Genomic DNA, 15865 nt, shown 5'->3' with positions numbered 1-15865 from the left:
GTGCGTCTTCGGATATTCCCGGCGTTCTGTTACTATTTTTAGAAGGTCACCGCAGTGTCCAGAACGTAAATTGGACCCGTAAATTATCCTCACTGTAAAAGTGCAAAGGTCGAATCAATTTATAGCCACGCGAAAAATACACTGTCATCTATCTCTCTATATATACGGCTTCTCTGTGTTTGTGTGTGTCTCTCTATGTGAGCAACACCTGGGGATTGTTCAGTTCTGTTTGTGATGTGGTCTGGCGGCTTTTGTGTATTTGTATGTACTGGCCTTCCTTTGAGAAGCCATAACAGTTCAAAAGGGCTTACAGATAAGCTATAAATTGCTCAATCCTGTTTGAGTGGAGTTCGCCTCCAAAGGTGATTAACACGGTTACATTCGTCGACAAGGATGGGACTCGATATGGTCAGGAATGGCATTATGGCCACTGAATCATTTTCGTGCTGTTCCCATTCCACGAATCTGGGAGGGACCTAAGCTTGGCGGGTCCATTGTTCGGACCCGGCGAAGCCGGCGTACGGCTCTAAGTACTTCTTCCCGGCGAAGCCGGCTACCCGGCGAAGCGGGTATTCATTCTAGTTCATAATCATTCTTCAGCAAATGACGCGGACGTGACAAATGATGACAGCTATACAAGTTCCATTTCTGACACCCAAGCAAAAAATTCAAGAATGCTGATTCGTAATAGTATAGAATTCGTATAAACAGAGACCTCATATGTTTTTCCTTTAGATCTGTTTTAGGGTAAAAATAAACACTCGTTGCATTATAATGATTGTCATTACCCCTCTGTGAACCAGGAAATCCCCAGGACCGTCATAGAACTCTGGAATAAGTTCCTTGAAGTCTGTGGATCCTGTCAGACAGTTCTGCCACAAATCCTGCAGACTGAGCAACATTTCATTCAATGTACTAATTTAATTTTATAATGTGATCCTCTTCAACAGGTAAAATATCAATCATAGAATGCATTTGCACTGAGTAAAATAGCAATTGCATATAATGCTCATTTATACAGCAAAATATACCACATTCACAACTTTCATAAAGCAACAATATTATCATCAGTCACAAAACAATTTTACACCCCCCTGACACACACACACACACACACACACACACACACACACACACACACACACACACACACACACACACACACACACACACACACTTAAAACCAAAAACAAAACAAAAACCACTAAAACAAACACAGAACCAACCACAAAATAAAACGAGATTAAATTCAAGACAAAAAAGAGACCTATCAAGAACTGTTGGCCTACCTTCCACTCACCCTGACTGGACTAACAAAACACCACAATCACCAGATATGCCCTAAATTTTGGGAAGTTCTGTTATTTTTCTAAGGCACAATTATTTGGCAAATTTTTCTTTACACTTCAACAGGGGTCGGCCCGCTATTGCGCGGGGCCGCTATTGCGCGAATCTTTAGGGTTAGGGTTAGGGTTAGGATTAGGGTAAGGGTTAGGGTTAGGGTTAGGGTTAGCGGACCCGCGCAATAGCGGCCCAGCCCCCTTCAACAGACAGGAACAAGTCATGCTATTGAGCAATTGCTGCATAAGTAAACTGTGTTGACACTAAGGCTCAAATGTCAGCCTTGTCTTACCTGTTGAACATTCTGTCGGGGCTGTCAAACTTGCCATTCTGTAGACACAGCACATACTCTGGTGCTGAAAACAGACAAAAGACATCTAATAAACGAAGGGAAGTAAGCGCTCTAAATGCATACACCATGTATAATAGAGTAAGCGAGAGTTGTTCGGAACCATTCTCCTGGCACCTGAGAGAATAACAATGAAATGAACAAGCAACTTTCATCCTCAAAAGTCAAAAGACATGCCAAAACAGATTTCAAACAGGGCGTATTTTGACGAAAAAGCACACAAGTAAATTATATTATTAAAAAAAATATAAAAAGAAAAAAGAAATAAAAAGAAAACAAGCTTTCGAAATAATGAATTTACAAGAAAAACTGTCAGCATCAGTTGTGGTAGAGAATAACGTTAATCCTTTCAATTCTTTCATCTACAGTGATCCCTTGCTTTCCACCAGCCAGGCATGGCACCGACACCCAGGAGTGCCTGGTTGTGGCTATGAGTGTGGAAAAAGACTCACCTATTCTGGCCAAGAAGAACAAGATGTAGCCAGGGTTGGAGTAGTGTGAGCCATACAGGTACTTTGGGTCTGGCAGATACTCTGAATGTTCCTGTTAACATAAAACGAAACCATCAGCTGTTTAGGAGACATGCAAGCAAGTGAAGTGACAGGTTCTGCAAAAGTTTGACAAAGTGTGGGAAAGATAGGGGTGATTACTAATGTTAAATGGAGAGAAAAAACAAACACACACACACACACAAAAACTGACAAGGCTGTGGGGTTCGAGAGTAGAGGGCTGGTATTTTATTGATTTGACAACAGTAGTATTGGCACATTCTTTTTCATTTTAATTTGTAGGCAAAAATTATAAGCTCTCACATACATAAACAGCAGAAAGTATACCTAAAAAACAATCGCAAAAAAGTTCAATTCTTCCAAGAAACAACAACACAAATTAATTATATTTATTCCCCCCTCTGCTTCTTTACCTCTGTAAACTTGTAGGGGTAGTTATTTTTCGATAATGACCCAGCAACCAAACAAATAACGACCCAGCAACAGCCTGAATCCTCGATAGTGCAATGGGTTGAGAAGTTGTTCTGTTTCGGTACTACTTTTTGCGACTGAAAAGTTCCGAACGCTCTAACGTACGAAGTATACATCTCTGGAGCAAAAAATACAAACATACCGCATTTAAATTAACAACTACAGGCCTGAACACATGAATCTTCATATAAAATCCATGAGTTCGGTTGTTTTCTGAATCTAGATTTGCCGTGCTCAAACGTTCATCACAAGCAATTTCCCGCAAGGCAAGTAACTCATACTTTGTCTAGCGACAAGAGTAGTTCCCCTTCTTTTCACTCAGTTTCTTCGACAACAGACTGCAATCCGACGGTCAGTTTTCAACAATATTTCATTTAATAAACAGATCACACGCAACCAAATGCACACATCTCATCAATTTAAACAACATAAAGCGGTTTCATACACTATTTTCCCCTGAAAACTGAACTTCATACAGTTTTTAACGTTGGAACACGGGTGCAAAAGTTCGTCTGCTAGTCCCATTTGACGAAAGAACATTATCCTAAGCGATACCTTTGCCGCCACAGCAGAATAACAGCATACCTGTGTATTTGATTTTAGTCCAAAATAGGAAAACTGACAAGAAGTGTTAACAGAATGGAATGATTTGCACGGAACTATACAACCGCGCATTAATCGATCGCCTGCGCAGATTGACTGGTTGAGTGAATAGGATTCGATCAAACTTTCGCAAAAAACCTCCTCTTTTCTTTGAATAACTGAAGAAAGGAGGAATAAAGAGGTGTGTACCTCGTCTCAGTGATTATAAAAAATAATGGTCTCAGTTCGCGGTCATGAAAAAGCTCGCTAAAGCTCGCATTTTTCATGATCCGCTAACTTCGACCATTATTTTTAATAATCACTGAGACTCGGCGTGTAACCTCTACGTACTTACACATAACCCAGTTGTTAGGTAGACAGAAACACAGACAGACCAATGCTCAGACATAATGCAGTACCTTCAATCGATTGAGACGTTCCGTGTTAAGAGCACCGATAGGTTTGCTTAGGTCACGGAAGGTTGCTTCATTTTCAAGATCTATAACACACACAAAAAGCCAAACAGTCAACAAACCAGTCAAACAAGTTAATCAATCCATCTTCATCAAAAAGCAAATGACGTATGTATCATTATGGTCACATTGAGAAAATAACAGAACCTTAAACAAGTCTAGTTAAAATACCTAAACATTCAAGATGCTAGTAGAAAAAGAGATACACCCCTATATGTTTACTTCTCTGGTCTTAGACAAAATCTGCTAAAGTTAAAACAAGTTTATTGTTGAAATACCTAAACATTTAAGATGCTGGTACAAAAAGAGATACATCCGTATATTTTTACCTCTCTGGCCTAAGAACAAATCTGCAGAAATAAAAACAATTCCATAGTTAGAATACCTAAATATTCCAGATTCTGGTACTAAAAGAGATGCATCGCTATGTTTACTTCTCTGGTCAAACACAAAATCTGCATCAGTTAAAACGTTTCCACCCCAAAACAGACCCAAACGAGGAGTTACCTAGGACAGGACTAGTGTAGTCTTTAACGACCCATGGCATCACAGGATACTGCGTCAAGTCACTGAAGCTTCTGTCGGCCAGGCTGTAGATTTGAAATAGAGTAACCTTTAAACACACCATGGAGCTTCCAGACTTGCTCCTACATTTTTTCATTAGAATTTATAAAGTAAGAGAAATTTTAATGAAAAAACTACAAAGCAAGTTATCTTGTCTAGACTGTTTTGGAACTGCCACTGCAGTGAAGGCTGGAGGCCTGCATGTATGCCGATTTTGGATTGTGGTCAATGTAATCTTTATTCACAAAGAGAGACAAAGTGCTTACAATTTGTTTTTTTAAAGCAACATCATAATAAAGGACCTCAACTCTTTTAACCTACTGTTTCAGATTTGTTGTGCATAACCTCTGTGAATGTACCTCAATTTGAAGACTTCCTCCTTTTTCACTTGATTTAAGATTTGGGGGCCGGGGGTCTTAACAAAAAGAGTAGGGAGGAGGGGCTCTAGTGCACATAGATGAGATACAGACAGGAAAGTATGAGATGTATAGCAGTTGACCTGTTAAGGTAGAGCAAGTAGTCATAGTTAGAGACAGCTCCACTCTGCCAGCGAAGAGTCATGTCTTCTTGTCGCTCTTCTTCTAAACGCAGGTCTGAAAACAAGTGTAAAGCATGTTGTTTGAAACCGCAGCATCAATGACGTTCAGAAAGAATCATGTGTACATTAATCACATGAAATAATGAGCCATAAGTTTGCATACACATCAATCATTTCTGAGAAACACTTCACAGAAACAAGAAACAAAAAGAATTTGAGGTGAAATAGGCCCACTTTCCTTTCTACAGAAAGACCCAAAATAAATCAAATTGTCTAAATTTAAATAGCAAAGGTGCAAGCTAGTGGGGTTTGAAGTCTGCTTAAAAACAATAATCACGGTACAGCAAAACCCCCCTCTAAGACTTCCTCCCGACCCTGTTTTCTGACTTTCTGTTCATAAGGTCTGTAAATCTACCCCAATCTTTAAGACTCTCTTTTTCAAAACATGATTTTCTCAGATTTTCATTTTTCATTTTCATTTTCATTACTTTATTGTCCCATCGCTGGGAAATTCGGGTCGCTTCCTCCCAGTGGAAAGCTAGCAGCAACGGAGTCGCGCTACCCAGGTGTCTGCGTGTTTAGGTGTATTCAGCCACCTGCACTTATGGCAGAATGACCGAGGTCTTTTACGTGCCATTGTGATGACACGGGGGTGGGACATGGCTTCCGTCTCTGGGTCTGCACATAAAGTTGACCCGTGTCCGTCCCGGCCCGAATTCGAACCTGCGACCTTCCGATCACAAGTCCAGTGCTCTACCAACTGAGCTACCCCAAAGGACATTTTTTTTTGTTTTTTTTGTTTTTGAAGGTCTTGAAATATGTGTTCCACTGTACCAATTCGTTGTCCCTCTTACTTGGCTCACACATTTTTCTTTTGGCTCAGTGCCTCAGTGCTGAAATTCTTATGAAATTGACAGAGTCATGGCCACGGGTGTAGCTTCATGCACCCCTATGACTACTGCACTCACCGGGTAGCTGCAAAAGAGCAGCATAGAACTCCTCACAGCTCTCCTTGCTCTTGAGAGCCAGGTACAGGTGGCTGACAGGGGCGCCCTCTCTGCAGTCAAACTCCAGGCCCTGCACAAACATGGCATCTTTTGTTGTATTTACAATTAACCTAGATCTGATAAACAAAGGGAAGTAAGCACTCTAAATGCATACAAAATGTGTAATGGAGTAAGTGAGAGTTATACGGAACCAGTCTCCTGGCACCTGAGAGAATTACAAGCACTGAAATGGACAAGCGACTTTCATCCTCTAGCTCAACCTCAGAGATGCACAGCATACAAAAATCAACCAAATCCAATCAAATTAACTTTAACGTCTCAAATGTGAGACAGGGTTACCGTAGTCATGTTCAACAAGCTGCAACGGCTATGCATGTCAAAAGCTGTGTGGATTTTACATCTCCTCCCTTTCCTTGCTCACAACGCAACCATAGAAGAATTCAGAGAATAGTCAGTGACTCTGTGTTTACAGCTAAGCAATTGTCAGACGTACATTTTACAGTCACCTTTGGAGAGAAAACAACACAGTTATCTATACCCATACCTTCCCTCTAGGGAATTTGCTTTTAAACTTTACTCCTTACATACCATAAGAACCAGGGAAGGCTAAAAATTAAACCTGAATAAGACAAGACTGTTCTGTCTCCAAGTGTCATGTTAAGGTGGTCGACAAGAAGAAGAAGAAGACAATACATACTGTCTTCCAGGTAATACGAGGAAAATGAAGAGTCAGAATAAACAAACTTACGATTGGTCTGAGAAGAAATCGCCGACGCTGGATTCCTTTGATGTGACTGATTCTAATCTTCAACACTGGCCACTGTTTTCAACAGATCAAAAGAATTAATAGAAGGGCTAACTTCCTTTTCAAAATAAGTTGTTAGAAAATAAAAATTCTGAAAATGTGGCTCCTGCATGCATAACGACTGTTGATAATAGTATGTTACAATCAAGTGGTTCCAAAACATTAATCTATACATATAAATAAAAGAGAGTGTCTGTCTGTCTGTGTGTGTGTGTGTGTGTCTGTCTGTGGTCGCCATACCTCAGAGATGGCAAAAGATAAGCACAAGATATTTTGCATGCACACTGCCCTGGACCCACAAATGTGCACCTGGGTTTTAGTTTCTCCAGACATTGTTTCCTTCCTCGGATAATTACCCTCCCCATCTATCAATACAGTCTATATAGTGCAAGGGAGGTAAGTCATGGTTTGTCACCCACAGAAGGGAGGTAACTCTCATCAAACCAGTATACCGTGTCATTCTCAAGGGTTACCCCCCGCCCGCTATCATCCCGCCGCCCACCCCCCCCCACACACACACACACACACACTAACCCTGCCCCCTGCTCCCAGATCATCGCGAATAATGTTTACGAAACGATCGCCTCAGTGAAAGATCACGAGAATTTACAGATTTCTCTCCCCTGTTCAAAAAGGTATGACGCGCTCACTCATGAGGTATGCGTGCTTTGATCAGACGGTAACTACAGTGGGTGTGAGAAGGGGTAAACAAATCACGAAGAACACGTTGAACCAAATAGAAACTTGCCTTGCCTATACATCCAAATGTATGAGCTCACACTGTCATTTTTCTTATCCACATTGGAATAAGATTCGAGAGGTTTCTGAGAGAGGGGAGAGCAGAAACACCCGGGCGAAGCCGGGCCTGACTGCTAGTTCTTGTTATAAATTTGAGGATTATAGAGTAAGACAACCTAGAAATACCGAAAAATATATATTAAAAGGCTATCTTTCCTCAAAAATATATCTCTTGTGTTTTGTGTGTACCAGTCAGAAAATGCCTGAAAGAAAGACAAACTGAAAGCTTGTATCAGTGGTATCATCAAGCGTACATATTCACAGAAGTTCCAAACACAGAAAGGTTGTCATACACATTTCTTCACCCAGAGTTCAGTAAGACTATTCTTTCAAAATCAACACATCAAATTCTCTTTCTTCTTTCTTTATTTGGTGTTTAACGTCGTTTTCAATCGTTCAAGGTTATATCGCGACGGGGAAAGGGGGGAGATGGGATAGAGCCACTTGTTAATTGTTTCTTGTTCACAAAAGCACTAATCAAAATATTGCTCCAGGGACTTGCAACGTAGTATAATATATGACCTTACTGGGAGAATGCAAGTTTCCAGTACAAAGGACTTAACATTTCTTACATACTGCTTGACTAAAATCTTTACAAACATGGACTATATTCTATACAAGAAACACTTAACAAGGGTAAAAGGAGAAACAGAATCCGTTAGTCGCCTCTTACGACATGCTGGGGAGCATCGGGTAAATTCTTCCCCCTAACCCGCGGGGGGTCAAATCAAATTCTCTCCACTTTAACGAACCCACCAGTAATGAGAAAATCAGCAGGGCACTTTCAAAATCAAAACTCCAGTTTTCTTGGCCTGACCATGGTTATCAAAACTTAAATGGATTATTCGTACGCAACAGCGATTAGTGATGAATGCCAGGTGTAACACCTAATTTGTTTTTGTCCAATTTTTTTCTAAGTTCTGAGTCCATGGTTCCAATTTGGGACATATCAAGCACGTGTCACAAATGTACCAATAGTGTGCTAATGTTATGCTACGTGTAGCACATCTGTGGTATACATGTCCCGTGGTGATGCACCTTATCAATGTTGTTGAAAGGCTGGAAGTATAGCCTGGAAGAGGTCAGCATAAGGCGGCCAGGGTTATTTGCCAGGGGTGTGACTCTGTCTGCTCTAGCTTCCAGCAAGATCTTTTCATACAAATCGTCTAACCTGAAACAACAATTTTTTTACGTTAAACCCTGAAAAAGTCAAACTGTATCCTCGATCAGCTCAACAGCAAAGTCAGAACATTTCATCGAAAACAGTTTCAAACACTTCTAGTTTTTACCGCCTCTCTCTCAGAAGTTTGGCGTTAGCCAGTAAGTTTGATTGAAAAAAAAATCCCAAAACCAGCCCCCCAAAAAATGGAAAAAGAAAAGAAGTATAAGGAGATCAAATAAACGGCAATGGAAAAAACAGAAGGACAGATAACAAGTTAGGCGGGAGCTAGGAATTGAAATACAAACTGTATCTGTAACTGAAAAAGAAGGCAATACAAATCCCCAGAGGATTTTACCAAAAACAACAACAAAGAAAATAAAGATCTTAACAAAAATGGTAGGACTGATGCAGAAGAAAAAGAAATGAACTGCTCATTCGAAAAGAAATCAAACAAGGAGAATCAATAGGAAAATCAAACAAAATAAAAATAGAATAAAAAGACTTTCAAAACACACCAGCTAGTGTTGAACTGAACGCGAGATTGCCTGGACAATACAATGGCATTTATCTGGAACCAAGAACAACAACAACAATTTAAAACATTTGTAAATAATTCGCATTAGTCTATCAATGCCTGTTGGAAACACGTACCTGCATGAGAAAAGACACAATCTGACTACAAAGCACATCTTTACCACTGCAATAAGGAACCAATCAGGGAAAAAAGGGAAATTTAAAACAATGAACAAGAAAAGCTACTTGTTTCCTGCTTCTTGCTCCCCCCTACCAACCCCCTTCCCCAACCCGGTGTGTGTGTTTGTATGAGTGCATGCATGTGTGAAAGAAAGAGACAAACAGACAATGACAGAGAGAGACACACACACAGAATACAAATGGTTTATTTTGTGTGTGTGGATAAAATAGGCATTTTTTTTTAATTTAAAAAAACAAACAAACCAAAAATCTTTTTGGTTGGGGGGGGGGATTTTATTTAATAAACTGATTGACTGTTTTATATTTTGTATAACATAGATATATAATGTATACTTAATATAATATATAATGAGCTGTTATTGATATTATAAGATCGTTAAATAAAGCATCTCCGTTTGTAAGCCCTAATATCTCATTGAAAAAAAAGCTGATTCCCCCCCAACCCCCCCCAAAAAAAAAAGAACAAAAAATTTATAAAAAAAAGAGTTTTTTTTGCTGTAGGCCTTTGCAGCCTTTAGCAACGGGTAAGGGGTATGGGGTCAAAGTAAACAACATTTCCAACAAATCTGAACCAAAGAAAACACCTATAAATCCTAGCGTGATTCACATTATTGGTCAATCAAAATCAAATTTGAGCTTTTTTGCATCCCAAAATGTCACATGTTTTTGAGTTACATCGCCGGGAACTGTTCACCACATCACAAGAAGTAATGTTGACAGAGACAGGCACAATAGCCCAGTGGTGGATCTAGCCTGTCCTTAACTGGACAAAGTCTACTACGCAAAGTTTACTTCGCGGAGCTTTCTTTCTTTATTTGGTGTTTAACGTCGTTTTCAACCGTTCAAGGTTATATCGCGACGGGGAAAAGGGGGGGGGGGGGGGGGGGGGGGGATGGGATAGAGCCACTTGTTAATTGTTTCTTGTTCACAAAAGCACTAATCAAAAAATTGCTCCAGGGGCTTGCAACGTAGTACAATATATGACCTTACTGGGAGAATGCAAGTTTCCAGTACAAAGGACTTAACATTTCTTACATACTGCTTGACTAAAATCTTTACAAACATTGACTATTTTCTATACAAGAAGCACTTAACAAGGGTAAAAGGAGAAACAGAATCCGTTAGTCGCCTCTTACGACATGCTGGGGAGCATCAGGTAAATTCTTCCCCCTAACCCGCGGGGGGCTTCACGGAGCTAGCCGCACAGAGTTTTAGCCCTGAGTTTTCTGTAAAAAGACTTCAGCCTCAATTAAGGATCGCATTATGACTTTGGCCCCCTAGCTATGTTGAGTGTTTCAATCCCGGCCCTGTACTTACCATGACTTCTTGGTCAAAATGCATGAGCGTGGAGGCACGGTGAATCTGACACATGGGGCCCAGGGCGTCGTCCAGGCTGGCGTAGTTCAGCGAGAACACGTGCTCCCGGTGAACCTGAACAACAATAATATAATAGTAATGATAATAACAAAGACGTATCATTATTAATCGCCCTTGTCATGAGAGCTCACAGCAATATACAATCACATCGCTAACATAGTCAGATATATACAAATACACAATAAGCCCTCTCCCTTAACAAAGATCTCTTCCTATTTTTGGAGCCCTTCTTTTTGTTTTTGTTTTGTCATGGTAGTTTTCATAGATTATGGCTCTCTTGTAAGTACAGTGGTACCTCCCTTTACGACCCCTCTCTTTTACGGGTCCCTAAATAATACGACCGACTTTTCTCTGACGGATTTTTTTCTCCTTCTTTGTCTTAGTATTTCTCACCTCCGGACTTATAACGACTTTTCCCAAAATTATCATGGGTTTGGTTTACTCTAATTATATCTCAAGTCGAGTCAGTGCGCGATATGGACGCTCAAAACTTGCGGAAATCCTTTCAGTGTACAACTCCACTTCGGCACGCAAACAGCTGAAGCCACGGGTTTTCGTTTCTATTTCAGGTCATTGCTTTATCATGACTCTAGATAAAGCTCATTTGCAAGATCTCTGCTTCATTTCGCACAGACCTGTGCAGTAACTCTTACCTAAAAACACGCAAAGTTACAGAAATGTCATGAAAGTAATCCGCATATCGAACCAAAACCGAAAGTTGTGGTGACGTCATGAAATTTTGCGATGTACGTCAGCGAAGCACGTGCAAGTGTTTTCTGTCAAGCTAAAAATTGCCGACGCCAGAACATGGTTTCGAAATCTGGAACTTTTTTTTGCTTTCCCCGATCCGTGACCGAGTGACGCGATATACAACCGCGCGTTTGGTTGAATCAATAGATTCTCCTCAGAATCCCGTCAGTGAAATTTGAAGATGAGAAGTGGAGTGTCCTAAATTAATCAACTCCCTGGACAGTCCGAAGTGCAGTGATGTCCCTTGAAGGAGCGAGCGTTTCATTGTGAAAACTGACGCTTTTCGCTACAATTTTACATCAGTTTCAACACACTGCCGCCGTTCTTTACGTTCGGTACCTTGCGTTTGGGACACTGTGTCTTTGTTTTTAACCAAATCCTTGCTGGGTATCGTATGACTGTGATTAGTAACTGGTAATGTTATCGACATCGTCATCGATGTGCATGCTTTGGGACCGCATGCTTTTGTTCGACCTCAGTGCATTTATTGCAAACCTTAACTCTTGAATAGTTACGGGGCAAGAAAACTTTGTGTGGGTAATTAATTGAATAGAAAACTGGTTACCAAAATCGTTTAAGTAAAGAATATCATTACTTTGTGGGCGGCATCAATCAAAACACCCATGTCATTCAATCCGGATCAGTGACGGACCCGGACATGAACATAACAAACCAACTCCTCCATATTACGACCCCTCCATATAACGACCGAATTTCGGTAACATTTTCAAAGTCGTTATATAGAGGTACCACTGTAGACCTTTTGTTGAGGTAGCGGCTGGACATTGCAAATAACTATCACAGCAACTGTAAGTCAGCTACAAAGACATAAGAGTTAACTTTATGAACTAAACACACACACACACACACGTAAACAAACACAAGCACACACAATACCATCTTTGATCATTCTCTGATCTTCACTTTATAAAGCACAAGACAGATAAAACAATAGTCGAACAAGAAACTACCACTTCCAAATACGTACCTTCTTGAAGACGAATGGAGCCACAATATTGTTTGCCTTCATCTCAACATACTTGAACGACACAATCCGAAGAACGTTTTTGGCCCTGTAACAGTATTAGGGAAACATTTATGAGATTGCACAATTTTATTTTGACATACATTTCTTTGTCTTTCCCTCAAACCCGTTCCATAAAGTAAAAGGTAAACTTTGACATTTATGTGTGTAAACACAATACAACCTCCAGTTTGCAGTCTATACAAACTGGCACGGTTGGCCTAGTGGTAAGGCGTCCGCCCTATGATCGGGAGGTCGTGGGTTCGAACCCCGGCCGGGTCATATCTAAGACTTTAAAATTGGCAATCTAGTGGCTGCTCCGCCTGGCGTCCGGCATTATGGGGTTAGTGCTAGGACTGGTTGGTCCGGTGTCAGAATAATGTGACTGGGTGAGACATGAAGCTTGTGCTGCGACTTCTGTCTTGTGTGTGGCGCACGTTATATGTCAAAGCAGCACCGCCCTGATCTGGTCGGCTGGGCGTTAAGCAAACAAACAAACAAACAAAAAGTCTATACAATCCATTAACTAAACTGAACAGCACATATCTGACAGAAGAAATACATGTAGCAGGAACAATGGCAGATTACTTGAGACATGTTTCACAGCTTTGATTTGTTTGTTTGTTTATTTGTTGCTTAACGTCCAGCCGACTACGCAGAGCCATATCAGGACGAGGAAGGGGGGGATGAAGGGGGCCACTTGTCAAGCGATTCCTGTTTACAAATGCACTAACCCATTACTTGTGTCCCAGCAGGCTTTAGTAAAACTAAATTAATACCTACTGGAAGATTACCAGTTTCCAGTATGTTAAAATAGGCTTAACCTATCTACTGCTGGACTTACATCAGAACACTAACAGATTAAACTATACATGAATCGCGAGACAAGCGGCAAGAGAAGAGATTTTTGGAAAAAATACAGGTGAATGAGCAAGAAGGCAGAAAAAAGAAAAGAATTCATGAAGAAAAAGAGAGCATGACAGGAAAGAGGAACCAAAAATCTACCTAACAGCAAACTAGAAAGCTCCTGCGGTTCCAAAAACAGGAGGGGCCTTTAATTTCATAACCGCAGTGCCCCACTGCGGGACACAGCTTTGATACGAGCAGTCTTCAGTTTGTAACAATGATGAACAGTTGGATAAGACAGAAAGACAAAATAAATATTTATTTATTTAGGGTTATGGAATAACAACTTGCATTTAAGTTCTTGCAGCCTTCTAATTTCTCAGTGGGGCTGAGTGTTTTACATCCATTTCATCAATTAACATATTTAAATGTGCTACTCTGACCCTGCATGCACATGGGGAAAAAATCACACAGAGTAGAAATTGACCTCTAAGTATAGTACATGTATTAGTATTTTGTAGATATCCAAAACTGATCAAATATTCCTCAACATAAACTCTTGACTGAATAAATAAACGAGCATAATCAGTCATAATGTTCTTACTTGGACAGCAAGCCAGGTTCAACTTCTTCAAGCTTTTCCACACTCTTCATTGGAAACTGGAAAACAATTAAAAAAGCTGACTATAGTGCAAGACAAAAACTAAATATTCATTCATGCAAAATACACAACGCAATAGCTACATGCATGTAAGTTAAATGGTGTGAACTAAAACTACAGATACTATTCTTATTAATATTATCATTCATAACATTAGTATTATAATCATTATTATTCTTAAGGATAAGGATAAGATTTTATATAGTCCATGAGGGTAACCTCACAGAAATTCGGGCTCCTTTCTCCCTGGGGAAAGCGAGCTGCCATACAGTATACGGCGCTACCCATTTTTAAAATTTTTTCCTGCATGCGTGTATTCATGTTTCCAAGCCCTGAGACTTAATGCCGTGTGAGATGGAATTTTTTTTACACTTTATTTCAAACAGTACTGGTTTTACAAAACAATTTCATGAAGATTACAGTGAAACATTCCATTTAAGAAACCCTGATTTAAGACTCTCTCCATTTTAATACATTGCATGTTTTTTTCAGATTTTCTTTTCATAAGTAAATTACCCCCATTTTATGACTCCTGATTTTTTCAGGTCTTAAAAGGGGGGTTCGACTGTAGTACAATTAAAAATCAAACCTTAATGATAGGCCACTGTAACTCCTTTGGCACAAAAACAACCGACTTTGAACAGACCTTCAGATGACCTTGTTGCTGTCTGAAAATAACATCACACACAAAATTAAGTTTATATCAATCCGTCAACATGACCATGCTTCACTGCAAGTACTACTCATTATAAATATAATAGTATACATATTGTGAAAAATCAATGAAGAAAAGTCAAACAGAATTTAATGGTTCTTTCTTTCTTTATTTGGTGTTTAACGTCGTTTTCAACCACGAAGGTTATATCGCGACGGGGAAAGGGGGGGAGATGGGATAGAGCCACTTGTTAATTGTTTCTTGTTCACAAAAGCACTAATCAAAAAATTGCTCCAGGGGCTTGCAACATAGTACAATATATTACCTTACTGGGAGAATGCAAGTTTCCAGTACAAAGGACTTAACATTTCTTACATACTGCTTGACTAAAATCTTTACAAACATTGACTATATTCTATACAAGAAACACTTAACAAGGGTAAATGGAGAAACAGAATCCGTTAGTTGCCTCTTACGACATCAGGGATCGCGTTTACGCACGATTTTTGCGTATTTGACGCATTTTAAAAGTCGCTGACGCGTTTTTTTCGCCGCGCCGCGTAAGCCATACGCAAAAATATTGTAACTTTTTCTTGTCTTCACGCAGCGCTTTTGCTCTGACTTAATAATCACCCGATCCTGAAACTGACTATAGGACTCGAGAAGTGACGACACACATGAAATCTGCGCGTCAAAACTAAAGTCCGGTTTTTTTTTGCATCGAAGTATCGCAAACGAACGTAACGAGGGTATTACCAGATAATGTCTTGTCGGATAATGAAACAGACATTAGCTGCTCTCCCATCTCGCGCTTCCAAAAGGCGGAAAGTGTGTCTAGTCGTATTAGAGCGGGAAACAAACTCGCAAGGCCCGAAGGTTGGAGACAGCAGGGGTGTTATTCGACAGGCGTGCGCGGAGTTCGACAGGAAAACTCGCCGTATTTAGGTAAGGAGTGTCTTTAAGTCTTTCGTGCGTGTTTTGTTTGTGTCTGTACGTGTTTTCGTAGTACGCAAAAATATTGGTCCGTGACGCGTTTTTTTCGTTTCGTTGCGTATGACTTACGCATTTTTTAAAAAGCTAGCGCGATCCCTGGACATGCTGGGGAGCATCCGGTAAATTCTTCCCCCTAACCCGCAGGGGGTGAATTTAATGGTGCAAAATGACATAAAAACATGGGGTGTGTGTGCACACACAAGTTTGCTTCTGTCTGTGTGTCACAAGTTTGCTTCTGTGTGTGTG

General features: G+C 40.3%; 1 protein-coding gene across 1 annotated transcript in view; it reads right to left on the bottom strand.

The window, feature by feature from the left end:
* LOC138962716 (protein FAN-like) overlaps positions 1 to 15865 on the bottom strand; it is a 47219-nt gene that overhangs the window by 27806 nt on the left and 3548 nt on the right. Inside the window, exons 3-16 of the mRNA XM_070334648.1 lie at positions 14561 to 14639; positions 13915 to 13970; positions 12429 to 12513; positions 10631 to 10744; positions 9115 to 9167; positions 8476 to 8608; positions 6583 to 6654; positions 5796 to 5904; positions 4789 to 4882; positions 4233 to 4315; positions 3672 to 3751; positions 2143 to 2233; positions 1634 to 1697; positions 789 to 891 (exon numbers count right to left, since the gene is read on the bottom strand). Of these exons, the coding sequence (XP_070190749.1) occupies positions 789 to 891; positions 1634 to 1697; positions 2143 to 2233; positions 3672 to 3751; positions 4233 to 4315; positions 4789 to 4882; positions 5796 to 5904; positions 6583 to 6654; positions 8476 to 8608; positions 9115 to 9167; positions 10631 to 10744; positions 12429 to 12513; positions 13915 to 13970; positions 14561 to 14639 (1216 nt within the window). The remainder of the gene's footprint in view (positions 1 to 788; positions 892 to 1633; positions 1698 to 2142; positions 2234 to 3671; positions 3752 to 4232; positions 4316 to 4788; positions 4883 to 5795; positions 5905 to 6582; positions 6655 to 8475; positions 8609 to 9114; positions 9168 to 10630; positions 10745 to 12428; positions 12514 to 13914; positions 13971 to 14560; positions 14640 to 15865) is intronic.

The sequence above is a fragment of the Littorina saxatilis genome, linkage group LG1 (assembly GCF_037325665.1).
Source record: "Littorina saxatilis isolate snail1 linkage group LG1, US_GU_Lsax_2.0, whole genome shotgun sequence".
Lineage (NCBI taxonomy): Eukaryota > Metazoa > Mollusca > Gastropoda > Littorinimorpha > Littorinidae > Littorina > Littorina saxatilis.
Note: the sequence above shows the minus strand (reverse complement) of the source record. Positions and strands in the feature narration are given on the sequence as shown.